At 34.1% G+C, this 15,666-nt stretch overlaps 1 protein-coding gene across 2 annotated transcripts in view; it reads right to left on the bottom strand.

The window, feature by feature from the left end:
• Positions 1 to 5,129: 5,129 nt before the first annotated feature.
• The window catches only part of LOC137645066 (patched domain-containing protein 3-like), a 12,801-nt gene continuing 2,264 nt past the window's right edge, over positions 5,130 to 15,666 (bottom strand). For both annotated transcript variants that reach the window (XM_068377918.1, XM_068377919.1), the window contains exons 2-4: positions 9,964 to 10,152; positions 8,875 to 9,082; positions 5,130 to 8,600 (exon numbers count right to left, since the gene is read on the bottom strand). In XM_068377918.1, the coding sequence (XP_068234019.1) occupies positions 5,988 to 8,600; positions 8,875 to 9,082; positions 9,964 to 10,142 (3,000 nt within the window). In that variant the 5' untranslated portion in view covers positions 10,143 to 10,152 and the 3' untranslated portion in view covers positions 5,130 to 5,987. The remainder of the gene's footprint in view (positions 8,601 to 8,874; positions 9,083 to 9,963; positions 10,153 to 15,666) is intronic.

The following is a 15,666-nucleotide window of genomic DNA, read 5'->3' as shown; positions in this document are numbered from 1 at the left end:
TAATTTTTGAACAAAACTTGCGGTCTATTAAATTTTTTATTCCTGACCTATGGTTGTGGTGGTCGATTAAGGAACGTCCCTGACTGGTAAATGCCAGACTGGGGTTCGAATCCCGTTCAAACTCGTTAGTTTGTTTGGTCGCTGCAACCTCACCATCCTTGTGAGCTAAAGAAGGGGGTGTTTGTGGGAGCCTATAGGTCTATCTGCCGAGTCATCAGCAGCCATTACCTGGCCCTCCTTGGTCCTAGCTAAGGTGAAGAGGGGTCTTGGGCGCTGATCATATGGTCAGTTTCTATGGCATTGTCTTACTCGGTAGGGCAATGTCACTGTCCTTTGGCCCTGTCATTCATGAGCGGTCTTTTAACCTTTAAATCTAGATATTAATCTCTGGCACTGTGGTCCGCTTAGTTCTTTTTGCACATTGCATACGATTTTTCATAATTCTGACCATCCTTTGCGTTCAGATCTTCCCAGACTATAACATCCTGTACGTAATACTATACTCATTTTTTTAATGAGGCACATTTGCACCGACTCGCAGCGGTGCCTTTTTAGCTCGGAAAACGTTTCCTGCTACCTGATTGGTTAGAATTATCTTGTCCAACCAATCAGCGATCAGGAAACGTTTCCGAGCTAAAAGGGCACCCCTGCGAGTCGGTGCAAATCTGCCTCGCTAAAAAGAATTGACTATAGGTATACAGTTAATTCTAACAGTCATCCCTCCTCCATTGTTAGGCTCCATACTAGAAGTTTTATTCCAGCAGTTACAAGATTGTGGAATGTTCTTCCTAACCAGGTAGTTGAATCGATGGATCATTAAAATTTTTAACTGATAGCGAATGTTTTTATGTTGAATATGTTGACATAAGTCTCTCTTCATACTTTATATATAACATATCTATTTTGATATTGTTATTGTTCTTAACATATTTTATATTAATTATTAATTACTTCTCATGCACTTTATTTATTTCCTTATTGCATTTCCTCACTGAACTACTTTTTCCCTGTTGGAGCCATTGGGCTTATAGCATCCTGGTTATCCAACTAGGCTTGTAGCTCAGCTTGCAATAATAATAATAATAGTAATAATAATGATAATAATAATAATAATAATAATAATAATAATAATAATAATAATGATAATAATAATAATAATAATCTCATTTCATCATTTTTATTATAAGTTAAGAAGAGGAGAATATTATCATGTACATATATATTTTGTTCATAGCTGTTTCCTTAATAAACTGTATAATTGTAAATGAGTTTTACTTAACGCTTATCATAAAAAGAATACCTAGTCTTACTCAACATTTTCTTTCAGTAAACTCAAGATATATTATTGAAATTCGTTCCTTATCCCTTGCATTTTTTTTTTTTTTTTTTTTTTTTTTTTGTACGAAATGCCATGTAAGGATATCTTGGATATTTAAGATTTGACTCCAAATTCTTAAAGGATACCTATAAACTGTACTTGAAAGGATCCTTACTCCCCTGAATACACACAAACATATATATGTATATATAAAAGTATATATATATATATATATATATATATATATATATATATATATATATATATAATATATATATATATATATATATATATATATATATATATATATGTATATATGCATGTATACAGTATATGTACAGTATATATTTGATAAATAGATAAACCTATAATTTATGACAAATGAAATTGTAGGTTTATTTCATTTATCATACATCCACGGAAAATAGTGTATCTTAATATACTGTTTATATATATATATATATATATATATATATATATATATATATATATATATATATATATTTATATATACATATATATATATATACATATGTATATGCATGTGTGTGTACAGTATACATATTGCTTGCAAACTACACTGACACTTAAAGAGTGGTTAATAAATCAATGCAAATCTAATCAAATCTAATCTAACTAATTATTGGCACTGAAAGGTTGACCTCCTGAAATTGAATACCGGATTGATTGTTGATGTCCCTGTTTATATTGTAGGACTTTTAATAGAATGCTCTTGAGTATTTTGATGTGAGTGTAGAAGACCAGGCCTGAAAAGATTTTTATTATTCTTGATTGATGATGATGATGATGATGATGTTGAACCGGCCCTGATACAGAAAGTGGTATTGATGTTCATAGAGTTGTTTATCATATACATTTTTAAGCATTATCTAGAACATCTTATAACATAATCCGCTTTGATTTTGAGTATTTCTTAGTAACTCCTTAAAATGGACTTTGGGTAACTTGTAATGGACAGAGTTACAATAATCAATCTTGGTAATAATTAACAAAAGGTTTCTTAACAGAACAGTAATCCAGATATTTCTTTAAAAAACATAATAAAAATATGGTAATATTCAGGGATTCTTACTATATTAATAATTTGAGTACTGAAAAACAAATCACAGTCCAGTAATACACTTATGTCCCAAACTCTACTAAATATCAGGACTTAAATTTAGTTGCCAGTAGTATTTATTTGGATGTTATCAGGGTCTCTCAAGTGGTTAGTCTTTTTACCACTATAAACTTAGTTTAATTTCTTTTTAGTTTTAGTTGTTTAATTATCCTCCATTAACTAACACTAGTAAGGAAGTTGTTAGAATTCTCCGTTGTATCATCAACGTCATATGAAGAAAAGTAAAATTATGCATCATCTGCAAATAGCTTGAACTTCACGGTCCCTTTTTTGCTTACACAGAGACAAAAGATTTTAGCATATTCCTCCCACATTTTTATTTCTTCTGCACACATCTGACAACACTAAGAATACGTTCCTTACAGTCTCACCCAAGTGAGTACCCACTGAAAGTATTCGGTGCCTATTTACCTATATGGCAAGAGTAGAGGCGTCTTAAGCTATGACAATGTTCAGTGCCTATTTGTCTACATGGTAAGAGTAGAAGGGTCTTAAGCTATGGTAGTGTTCAATGCCTATTTGCTTATATGGTAAGAATATAGGAGTCTGAAGCTATGTCAGTGTTCAGTGCCTCTTTGCTTATGTGGTAAGAGTAGAGGAGTCTTAAACTATGGTAGTGTTCAGTACCTATTTGCTTACATGTTAAGAATAAAGGAGTCTTAAGCTATGGTAGTGTTCAGTACCTATTTGCCTACATGGTAAGAGTAGAGGCGTCTTAAGTTATGGTGGTGTTCAGTGCCTATTTGCCTACCTAATAAGAGTAGAAGCATCTTAATCTATGGTGGTGTTCAGAGCCTATTTGCCTACATGGTAAGCGTAAAGGCGTCTAAAGCTATGGTGGTGTTCAGTGCATATTTGGCTACATTGTAAGAGTAGAGGTGTCTTAAGCCATGGTAATGTTCAATGCCTATTTTCCTACATGGTAAGAGTAGAGGTGTCTTAAGCCATGGTAATGTTCAATGCCTATTTTCCCACATGGTAAGAGTAGAGACGTCTTAAGCTATGGTGGTGTTCAGTGCCTATTTGCCTACATGGTAACAGTAGAGGCGTCTTGAGCTATGGTAGTGTTCAGTGCCTATTTTCCTAAGTGGTAAACGTAGAGCATCTTAATCTATGGTACGTTCAGTGCCTATTTGTCTACATGGTAAGAGTAGAGGAGTCTTAAGGTATAGTAGCCTTCATTGCCTATTTGCCTACATGGTAACAGTAGAGGCGTCTTGAGCTATGGTAGTGTTCAGGGCCTATTTTCCTACGTGGTAAACGTAGAGGCATCTTAATCTATGGTAGCGTTCAGTGCCTATTTGTCTACATGGTAAGAGTAGAGGAGTCTTAAGGTATAGTAGCCTTCAGTGCCTATTTGCCTACATGGTAACAGTAGAGGCGTCTTGAGCTATGTTAGTGTTCAGGGCCTATTTTCCTACGTGGTAAACGTAGAGGCATCTTAATCTACGGTAGCGTTCAGTGCCTATTTGTCTACATGGTAAGAGTAGAGGAGTCTTAAGCTATAGTAGCCTTCAGTGCCTATTTGCTTACATGGTAACAGTGGAGGCGTCTTGAGCTATGGTAGTGTTCAGGGCCTATTTTCCTACGTGGTCAACGCAGAGGCATCTTAATCTATAGTAGCGTTCAGTGCTTATTTGTCTACATGGTAAGAGTAGAGGAGTCTTAAGGTATAGTAGCCTTCAGTGCCTATTTGCCTACATGGTAACAGTAGAGGCGTCTTGAGCTATGGTAGTGTTCAGGGCCTATTTTCCTACGTGGTAAACGTAGAGGCATCTTAATCTATGGTAGCGTTCAGTGCCTGTTTGTCTACACGGTAACAGTAGAAGCATCTTGAACTATGGTAGTGTTCAATACCCATTTACCTGCCTGGTAAAAGCAAGAGAGTCTTAAGCTATGGATTACAGCTCTTGTAAAAAAGTACTTTATAAAATCAAACCAATCTCCTATTGTCGCAGATATTATCATAACCTGTTTTTAATTTTCTTGATCTGGCTGGGGTTAAAGCTCTCTTTTTTGAAGACACATGTAAGCCCAATAGTCAGCTAATTTGCTCTGTAACTTCATATTTTTTTAATAGGTAGAGCCAGCTTGGGCTAAGGATTCCACTGATTGATAAAAACGTTAACTTTTCCTCATAGTTTTCCTCACTTTGTATTTGATCGTTATTTTCAAAACCTTGACGACTGTCATACCTGTATGTGGAATGTTCATATTGACGTTAATATGAATATTTTATTGTTTATTTTTACCGCTACATGAGCAGTTTGATGCCGTGCAATTTTGTTCATACGGATTAGAAATCAATGATGTTGTTCACATGCTGCTTGCTCAGAAATTATTCCGAGCGGCACTGCTAACCCACACAGTTCCAGTGTCGCGGCTTATAGAAACTAAGAGGCCGCTCGGGGAAAATCCGCTCGTTTGAAGACATTTCATATAATTTAGATATTAAAAGTATTTTCCCTATTTTATTTTTTTTCTGTGTCCATATCTAGCCAGAGAAAAACTGCACAATTATTATTTCACTATATGTTTATATCATAAGACTTAAACCTTAATGTGAAAGAGATTTCATAAGGATTAATTTGTACTTGTTTGGTGAAAATGACAGATCATAATCAAAAGATATCTTTTATTTACAATATGTATACAAGTGGTCCTCTTTAGGTACAGTAAAATTTATATACAGTACATTTATAATGCCAGCAGCTAAAGATACACTCAGTGTTTCAAGATAATAGAAGCAGTTATTAAAAGAAATGTATTTTCTCATAATACGAAAATAAGTATACCTGATACTTGATCTAGAAGATGCATTTCAGAAACAAAAACGTGTACAGATAATGTGGAAATTACTTAAAACATGGAGCATGAGGTACTTCAAGTATTTTGATTCTGTTAAACAGATTTACTGTGTCACACTCAATCAGATCACAGCCTTAGATACATTGCTTTACAATACAGATAGATGTGCATTCTGAAACTCATAATTCACAAAATTATCTATTTCAAAAAGAAAAAAAAATATTATTGCATGCAAATTACAAATTAGAACATACAAAACAAAACTAGATTGTAGCAGGCCAGAAAAAGATATCTTTGGTAATTGTCAAACGAGAAATGACTTCATTTTGTAGCTACAAAATCTCATTTTAGTTAAAAGAAAATTCGACTTGCTGTGGTTACTAACATAAGCCACCGAATGTCTAACCACAGAGCTCAGATTTTTCATAGTAACAATTAAATGCCTTGTGGTTATCAATAATGACTAACAGGGCTGTATTACAGGAGAATATCACATGACTATCTGTGGTATAAACCATCTGATGTATTACTTCTTTCGATAATTCCGCAAATTCTAACAAAAACTTCTTTTAATAGATTAACGCCATGTAGAAAAATTGACTTATACAGATGTTTGTCACATCAACATGTTTACATCTGTATTATTTATCACAGATAAGTACAGGATAGATTTTTTTATTTCTGAACGCGCAGAAATTATACGTAATCATGACTTCATCGCTATGCAGCTTCTGATGAAAATGCCGAGTTACTATAAGATTTAGATTGTTGTAATTCTGGGACTTTTTCAATCTCCTTTTCAGACTCTGTGTCATCGGATTCTTCCAAATCTTCTGCATAAGCATCTGGACCGATGAAGGAGAGGATAACTGGGAGAAATATGAGTCCATAATACAGACCAAGAATTGAAGCTGCTGTAAATACCTTAAAGAACGTAAGGAATACGTGGGAAGAGGACCAAGCTAAGAGAACAAATGCCAGTAGAGTAGACACACCTCCCTTGAGGACGGCTGATCCAACACCTTCAACTGCAATGCGAGCGCGTTCCTTCTTATCGTTTGATGCACGAGCGGCTAAAAATGCATGAGCTATATGGGCTGCATAGTCAACACTTAAGCCAATTGCTAAAACAAGAGCAATGCAGGACACTGTATCGACGGTGAGGCCCCAGAGCCACATGGTACCACCAACACCAACAACTGTTGATGCAACGCATAACAAGACAAGAAAGGCCCCCCAAAATGAAGCTAGAAGAATAAGAGTTACAATACCAACCACAACTGCTGCTAACAGCATATTCCTCCACAACTCAATGCCAACAACTTCATTTGTTTCCCAGACACTGTAAGCCTGTGCCCATGCAGCTCTGTATCCCTGAACTGGCACGCCAGCTACTAGATTCTTGATAGTATCTAAAACTGCAGTTTGTTCTTTAGGTGTAGGGGCTGGTCTGTGAGTGATTGCAATCCTGAAAGATGATACGGGTGGAGCTGGGTAAAGGCATTCAAGCTGACCATCAACAGAAAAATCATTTCGATATGAGGCTCCTGAGGCCGACTGGAGGAAAATGGAAAGTTTATCTTGAAGCATTGAATAATCAATTGTCGTCCTGTCAATCTCTGGTATGTGGGATAAGTAATCATCAAGTGCAGTGAACCAAGCATTAACGTCGCTTACAACCCCACTCGACGTCAGATCATTAACGAATTTATTCAGTGGAACTAAATCTTCAGGTAAAGAAATATTAGCAAAGTATATGTATCCCTTCTCACCACTTTCTGGAAAATGATGCTTTGTAGCTTCAAAACACTTGTATAAATAAGAGTCTTGGGGAATGAACCACATGGGATTAAATTCCTGGTGAAGTTTTAATGTCGTCCACACAGAGACTGCCATGAGGGCACCTGTGAAAATGAGAATAATTACACGAACGGGAGTAGAAAGGAAAAACCTACAGAACCATTTGAAAAAATCTGCCATCAAATCTCTCTTGCTACATGCCCATGGTTTCCAGTCACGGTGTACGACACACCAGAGGAACCCATTCCGATTTTCTCTTAATCTGGTTTCATCTCTCACTACCCAGGCCAGGAAGAAGGTAGCCTGCAGGGCATACACAGCGAAAATACCGATAGAAGCATAGATGCAGAAAGAGCGTAAAGCTGGGAGATCCGTAGAGGCCCCGACTGCAAAAGCAGTCACGTCAGTCAAGGAAGTCACTGTGATGGCTACACCCGCGTGACGCATAGTTTTCCCAGCGCGCTCTACAAGATCCGTAGCTGCTGATTTGTGCTTTCCGGCAGTTTCCCATGCAGCCATAATGACAAACATATCATCAACACCAAGGCCGATAAGGAGAATAGGCAATATGGAATTGACTGGATTATACGGGATGCCTAGTATGGAACACAGTCCATATGCGATAGCAACACCTTGTCCAATACTTAGTATTCCCATGAAAGCCAACATTGGACGTTGCTGAACAAGATTCCTACGACCTAGAGTCATATTTACAAAAGAGATCATGATGCAAATTCCAACCATCAACCATTTAACATCACCCCAGATGTTTTTGTCACTAATTTCTCCAAAGCTACTGGCAGACTGGGCATAGACTGTAATATCCTCTGGTCTTGAGGGATCCTCTAGAACAGTTTCCACCCATTTTTTTTCCCAAATCATACCAGCTGTATCTACAGCCTCACCGGATCCTTGATCGACAATGAATTGTCCATTCATAACTGCGAGTTCATCAACGCGTGTCACCCATATATGAGAAGCAGCCTTTGCTGAGATAACTCTACCCCTCCTGTCATATGTAACAGATCCAAGGTACTTGGTGAAGTTAACTTGGAAACCAAACACTCCACTAAGTTGGACAGTATTGATATCTTTAACTACCTGCTCATCAGTAAGGTTCATAATTCTTTCTTCGTCTAGACCCCATACTTCCAACAGGCTCGTCTCCAGGCACATTTTAGGTAAACTCTCCAAGGTGCGACAGTACTGATCTCTTGGAAGTATTAAGCTGAGATCAGCATCCTTTTTTTCATTCGTACTTCTTCGGCGTCTGAGAGACAGGCTTCCATAGTCAAAATCATCGTAGTCATACTCTTCCTCGGGTTTTTCTGAGCTCCCCACAGGCATAGAAGGAACTCTTGTGCATAGATCGTCCCATGAAGTGTCGTTAGAACCAACTTTGATATCCACAACCCTAGTGTGAAGTCTCCACATCTCTTGTATCACTTTGGCTGTGAGGACATTATCTGCTTCCCAAACTGCCATTTGTTGACGGTAAGAACTCGGGAAATTTTCAGCTTGCCAGTTCATAACCTATAAAAAATATTGATTTATTAATGAAATCTTCAAAAATCTCAAATCCCATTTTCTATATAACACAGAAATATTGAATTATTAATGAAATCTCCAAAAAAATTCCATTTTCTATATCACAGAAATATTGAATTATTATTGAAATCTCCCAAAATCCCATTTTCTATATTAAAGAAAAATTGATTTATTAATCTCTCCAAAAATCACATTTTCTATATCATATAGAAATATTGAGCTATTGATATCTTAAAAAAACCATTTTCTATAAACCAACCTTGATAAACTCGGAGTTTTGAGGAATCCAAAGGCGGTAAGGTCGAAGTTCAGTGAAAAATCCCATTGTTCCTAATCCGCAGAGAGCCGATATGACCAGACAGAAGGCTACGGTCATACGTGGGTGAGAAGCGACTCGACGTCCGTGTGATTCGAACTTTTCCTCCAAGCCTTTCGTAATCAGCGCGCTGACTTTATTCAGGAAAGACCTAAAAAAGAAGGAAAAATGAATTCTAAAATAAATATAGTCTATGAGTTTTGAACATTGTATGTTAAGGAAAATAATTTTCTCCGGATAAGGACATAGGAAATTAGGACACTGAATGAAAAAAGTACTTTTACTATTAGACAGAAAATCGAACAATGAATTATAAAATGAACATAGTTTATAAATCTTGAACATTGTATGTTATTGAAAATAACTATCTCCAGGTAAAGAAGGGCATAGGAACTTAGGACACTGAATGATAAAAGGAGTTTCATTTTTAAATATAAAATCGAACAATAAACTATAAAATAAATATATTCTATGAATCCTGAACACTGTATGTTAATGAAAACTGCATATTCAAGGTTTAAAGGCCGCTCATGAATGGCAGGGGTAAGAGACAGTTACATTGCTCTATCGAGTAGGAAAATGCCCTAGAGACTGACCATATACACATATAATCAGCGCCCAAGCCCCCTCTCCACCCAGTCTATGGTAATGGAGGGCCAGGCAATGGCTGCTGATGACTCAGCAGATAGACATGAAGGCTCCCCCAAAACCCCCATCCTTAACTCACAACGATGGTGAGGTTGTAGTGACCAAAGGAACTAACTAGTTTGAACGGGACTCGAACGCCAGTCTGGCTATCACCAGTTAGGGACGTTACCACATCGGCCACCACAACCGTATGCACTAAAATAACTATCTCCAGATATGCAATTTTTCTTCTTTCACTTAAATTGATTCATATATGTCTTGGGAAGAAATTAATTTTGATTCAGGCTAATAATTAATCCAAGAATAATAAGAAAAATTAGTTTTAAAATTCCACAGCTCTTTTACAAAATGTTATGTTATTAAAAAGTACATTATCTCTCTTACCTTTTGTTCTTTTTCTTCTGTTCCTTTTCATTCTCTTTATCTTTATTTTCGTGTTCTCCACCCGCTTCCATTTCAACCACAGCATCATTTGTAATCTTTACTGTAGCTTCAGTGCTATCGTCTGTGTTTTGGCTCTCTTCTTTCCCGGCTGGTGACGGAGATGTCGATGTGGTACACATTTTGCAAATTCTGAAAATGAAAAAAAAGGAAGCCATTATTAAATCCTCATTACTTTGAATTAGCTTGGATTATTAAAGACTTATTAGCATTAATTTATATGGTCCTGAGTCATTCAATAATTATGACTTGCTATTATTAAGCTTATACAAATACATTGTACCTTAAATAGAGGGAATGTCAAATTTTAAAACATTGGAGGAGAATATGTAACATGATTATGGAAATGGGCGATATATTCCCGTAGATTTATACACTTTCAAAACCCGATAATATTATGATCAATCTAAATCATTACTACTATTAACAATACATTAATATACATTATATATATAACCAGGGTTTTAGTAAATTTTATGATATTGATAAAAATCTTAATTCCTCTGAACATTTTTAATTGGGAAATTGGCTTTTAAAAGGAGTAAACTAGCAAGAGAAAATAGTATTTCCTTAAAACTAACTTCTGTGAACGTCATGTAACTTGTTGACTTAGGGACTCGTGTGCAGAAGAGTAGAAAAAAGAAAAAAAAGAAGGACACTGAACTCTTAGATAGCCTTCTCGTGTACCACCAGTATGAGAGATGATTCATGCTTAATGTTTCTTTTTTTTTTGTGATATTTCCCTTGTTGGAGCCCTTGGGCTTAGAGTATCCTTTTTTTCAAACTAGGGATGTAGCTTAACTAGTGATAATAATAATAGCCTTCTCGTGTACCACCAGTATGAGAGATGATTCATGCTTAATATTTCTTTTTTTTTTTTTTTTTTGATATTTCCCTTGTTGGAGCCCTTGGGCTTAAAGTATCCTCTTTTTTTTCAAACTATGGTTGTAGCTTACCTAGTAATAAGGATAATATTCGATTCTAACTTATTTCTCATCCTTTTGTTATTTTGAAGTTTTTATAGTTCAATACTCCTCTTGTAGTTTCTGTATTTCTTTATTTCCTTTCCTCACTGAGTTATTTTTCCCTGTTGGAACCCTTGGGCTTATAGCATCCTGCTTTTCAAACTATGTTGTAGCTTAGCTAGTGATAATAATAATATTCTACTCTATCTTATTTCTCATATTTTTGTTATTTTGAAGTCTTTATAGTTCAATACTCCTCTTGTAGTTTATTTATTTCTTTATTTCCTTTCCTCACTGAGTTATTTTTCCCTGTTGGAACCCTTGGGCTTATAGCATCCTGCTTTTAAAACTATGTTGTAGCTTAGCTAGTGATAATGATAATATTCTTCTTTATCTTATTTCTCATATTTTTGTTATTTTGAAGTTTTTATAATTCATTACTTCTCTTGTAGTTTATTTATTTCGTTATTTCCTTTCCTCACCAGGTTTTTTTTCCTGTTGGAGCCCTTGGGCTTGTAGAATCCTACTTTTTAAACTAGGTTTCTAGCTTAGCAATTAATAATAATAATAATAATAATAATAATAATAATAATAATAATAATAATAATAATAATAATAACGATAATAATAATAATAATAATAATAATAATAATAATAATAATAATAATAAGTTTCTCTACTAAGTAGGAATGTATAGTCAGGTCAGTATTCTGTATTACTGGGTTTTCCTTCACATGAAAAAATCTTTGATTTTTGTCTTAATCCTCCATTATCAATGTGACCAAAAAGCGAGTCCTCACTTCAAAAAAAAAAAAAAAAAAAAAAAAAAAAAAAAAAAAAAAAAGAAGATATATTTGATATACCAAGGGATCCATTAAAATGATGTTTTTCATAATAGATCTAAAGTGGGTTCACATGATACTTTAAAAAAGTCGGTGTTCATCCATTGGAAAACTTTTTATCGTTCAGTAGTAGATAACTGATTAATCACCCACTTCTAGTTGTGTATTTTCAACGGCCATTTTTGCTGTTTACTTGTAAGATAATCTTATGACTTTAAACGTTTTCTTTATGTTTATGGATTAGAGGTAATGGAATAATTCCAATATTACTGGGGTTACTACTTGGTATACTATGATAATAAGAGAGACGTAAAGATATCTTTTGATACACTATTTTTTGAGATGGGATTGGTGTACCACACACAATTGTAGTATATACATACATACATACATACATCTCTCTCTCTCTCTCTCTCTCTCTCTCTCTCTCTCTCTCTCTCTCTCTCTCTCTCACTATATGTATATATTTGCACGTGTGTGTCTGCATGCTTAAGTGTAAACTTTGTGCATTAGAGAGAGAGAGAGAGAGAGAGAGAGAGAGAGAGAGAGAGAGAGAGAGAGAGTGTCCTAAATACAAAAAACTAATGGATGTCCGACCCATACTGTGTAAGGTGGAGTAAAATAAAGAAAAGATAATCTCTGACTGCAAAAAGTGGAACAAAGAGCCAAGAAGTTCGAATTATAGAAAAAAAAAAACCGGACACACGAGCTGGTAACCTTTGCACAACCTGTCAATTTTCAGTAAAGTGGAAATATAAAGGAATAGAGATTCGACGATATGTATAAAAAATTGATAGTTCTGAAGGTCTTTTGTGAGAAACGGTATAATACAAGATAAAAGACTTTAACCTATTTGCATAAACTGATTTAGTATTCAAGAGTTTTTAAATATCATTGGTTTTATATGTGACGATAAATGAGAGGTTTTTTATATATGTATATATATATATATATATATATATATATATATATATATATATATATATATATATATATATATATATATATGTATATGTATATATATATATATATATATATATATATATATATATATATATATATATAATATTATATATATATTTATGTATATATGTATATATATATATATATATATATATATATATATATATATATATATATATATATATATATAAATATTGTATATAATGTATATATATACAATATACATATATATATATATATATATATATATATATATATACCAGTATATTATATATATATATATATTATATATATATAATATGTATATATAATATATAAATAATAACGACAACAACAAATGCATCCGCGTCTATTCCACTGCAGGACAAAAGCCTCAGACATATCTTTATTCATGTCTTGATTTTGGCCAGATCTCATCACCACGCTGGCCGCTGTAGATTAATGATGGTTCAAAAATTTTAACGACAACAACAAATGCATCCGCGTCTATTCCACTGCAGGACAAAAGCCTCAGACATATCTTTATTCATGTCTTGATTTTGGCCAGATCCATCACCACGCTGGCCGCTGTAGATTAATGATGGTTCAAAAATTTAGTTTGATCAGTCATAGCAAACCAACCTAGTCTGTGCGTCCCTGACTAGTACAGATTTGCTGATCATGGCGTTAAGGTCTCCTCACTCTATTATGCGTTTTGTCCTTCATTATTATTCAGGATTTGGCTCCAATTATTCATTTTAAGGAAGGAGTTACCTCTGCAATTTAAGAAAATAAATTTCAAATTTGCAATATTATTCCTCACCTTGCAACTTTTATTGCTTTTCACGTTTATGAGCAACTTTTTTTTTTATTCATCTTGCAATTATGTGTACATTTATGGCCCAAATACCTATAAAACTAACTTGTTCTCCTTTAACCTGATCCATACTAATATTCTCAACTCAGCTTTATTTGGTTTTAATATACCTCTTTATTATACTTCCCGTTACAATTCGTAGAATATTTTTTTCCTCTCGCCAACTCAATTTCTTTCGCTGATAGCCTCTCTCTCTCTCTCTCTCTCTCTCTCTCCTCTCTCTCTCTCTCTCTCTCTCTCTCTCTCTCTCTCTCTCTCTCTCTCTCTCTTTATATACATTATATATATATATATATGTTTATATATATATGTATATATATAATGTATATATATATTTATATATATATATATATTTATATATATCCAGTATATATATATATATAAAACACACATATATATATATATATATATATATATATATATATATATATATATATATATATATATATATATATATATATATATATATATATCAACAACAACAACGTCAACAACAACAACAAATACAGCCGTTTCTAGTTCAGCGCAGGACAGAGGCCTCAGACATATCAATTCATGTTTGGAATTTGTCGGGACTGGCGATAGAGGGAGATTTCCGTCTGATCCCTCACAGCAAACCAATCTAGTATGGGTGACCCCCCTACAAGGACTAGTAGGTTACAGCTTTGCTGATCATGGCGATACGCAAACCCTGTCACCACGCTAAGTCATCCTCACTCAGAAAGCTAGAATGAGCCATTACAAATATGACAATATAGAAATGCTGAATTCTTATTGGTCCTTCGCTTAATTCCTTTTAGTATCATTGGGGATACGTATATGAACGTAGACTCGTATTGCCGTAATATCATATAATTGTTCTGATTACCAATTCAGGAATACAAAGGAGGGCCAATAAAAATTCAGCATAATTAGGACATTCCTTAATGTGTTTCGTTGAAATGACTGTAATATGTAACGTAACATTATACGATTTTTATAGTTCCCCCAATCTTATCCAAATTAGCAGTTAATGACTATATAAAGATTTTTATTAGTTAGTTAATAAAGATATAGAGAAAATTGTATAATGTTAACAGGATATTGGCTGCTGCGAACAGTAATATTGCATCTCTCTCTCTCTCTCTCTCTCTCTCTCTCTCTCTCTCTCTCTCTCTCTCTCTCTCTCTCTCTCTCTTTATATATATATATATATATATATATATATATATATATATATATATATATATATATATATATACATATATGTATGTGTGTACAAGAAAACTAAGATATTTCAAGAACAGCAATAGCATTAAAATAAATATTTCATAAATAAACTATAAAAACTTTAACAAAACAAGAGGAAGAGAAATTAGATAGAATAGTGTACCCGAGTGTACCCTCAAGCAAGAGAACTCTAACCAAAGACAATGGAAGACCGTGGACATGAAAACTTAATAAACTTCTTAATAATCTGGATATATAAAATAGTCTGGCAAAATGAACCAGTCTGTTTAGGATTGAGTTCAATACTTTTTATCTTCTTTATGAGTCAACGTTGCCATTTACGGTCGATCTCGTGGTCGGCACTGCAGGAACGAATCAGAAAAGAAATGGGGTAGGTGATAATCATGGTTTTTTTTTTTTTTATCATGAACTGGTTTGAGGAGAAACCACCTTGGATACTAGATATGAGATAGATGGAATGTGCCAATGTAATTGCAGTTACTATCTTTTTCTAAAAATATGATATCTAGATTGCTTTGAAATTTCAACGACATCTTAGGCAATGATCTATGCAGTGTCTTAAATGATTATCTTGGAGATTTCAATGGCATCATAGGTAATAATCTATGTAATATCTTAAGTATATTTAGCCAAGATTTCAACGGTATCATAGGTAATAATATATGCAATGTCTAAACTGTATTTCTCGGAGACTTCAACAGTATCTTAGGTAATGATCTATGCAGTGTCTTAACTGTTTATCTTGTAGATTTCAACAATATCTTAGGTAATGATCTATGCAGTGTCTTAA

This window comes from Palaemon carinicauda, chromosome 8 (genome assembly GCF_036898095.1).
Source record: "Palaemon carinicauda isolate YSFRI2023 chromosome 8, ASM3689809v2, whole genome shotgun sequence".
Lineage (NCBI taxonomy): Eukaryota > Metazoa > Arthropoda > Malacostraca > Decapoda > Palaemonidae > Palaemon > Palaemon carinicauda.
This window is presented reverse-complemented; position numbering and strand designations above follow the sequence as displayed.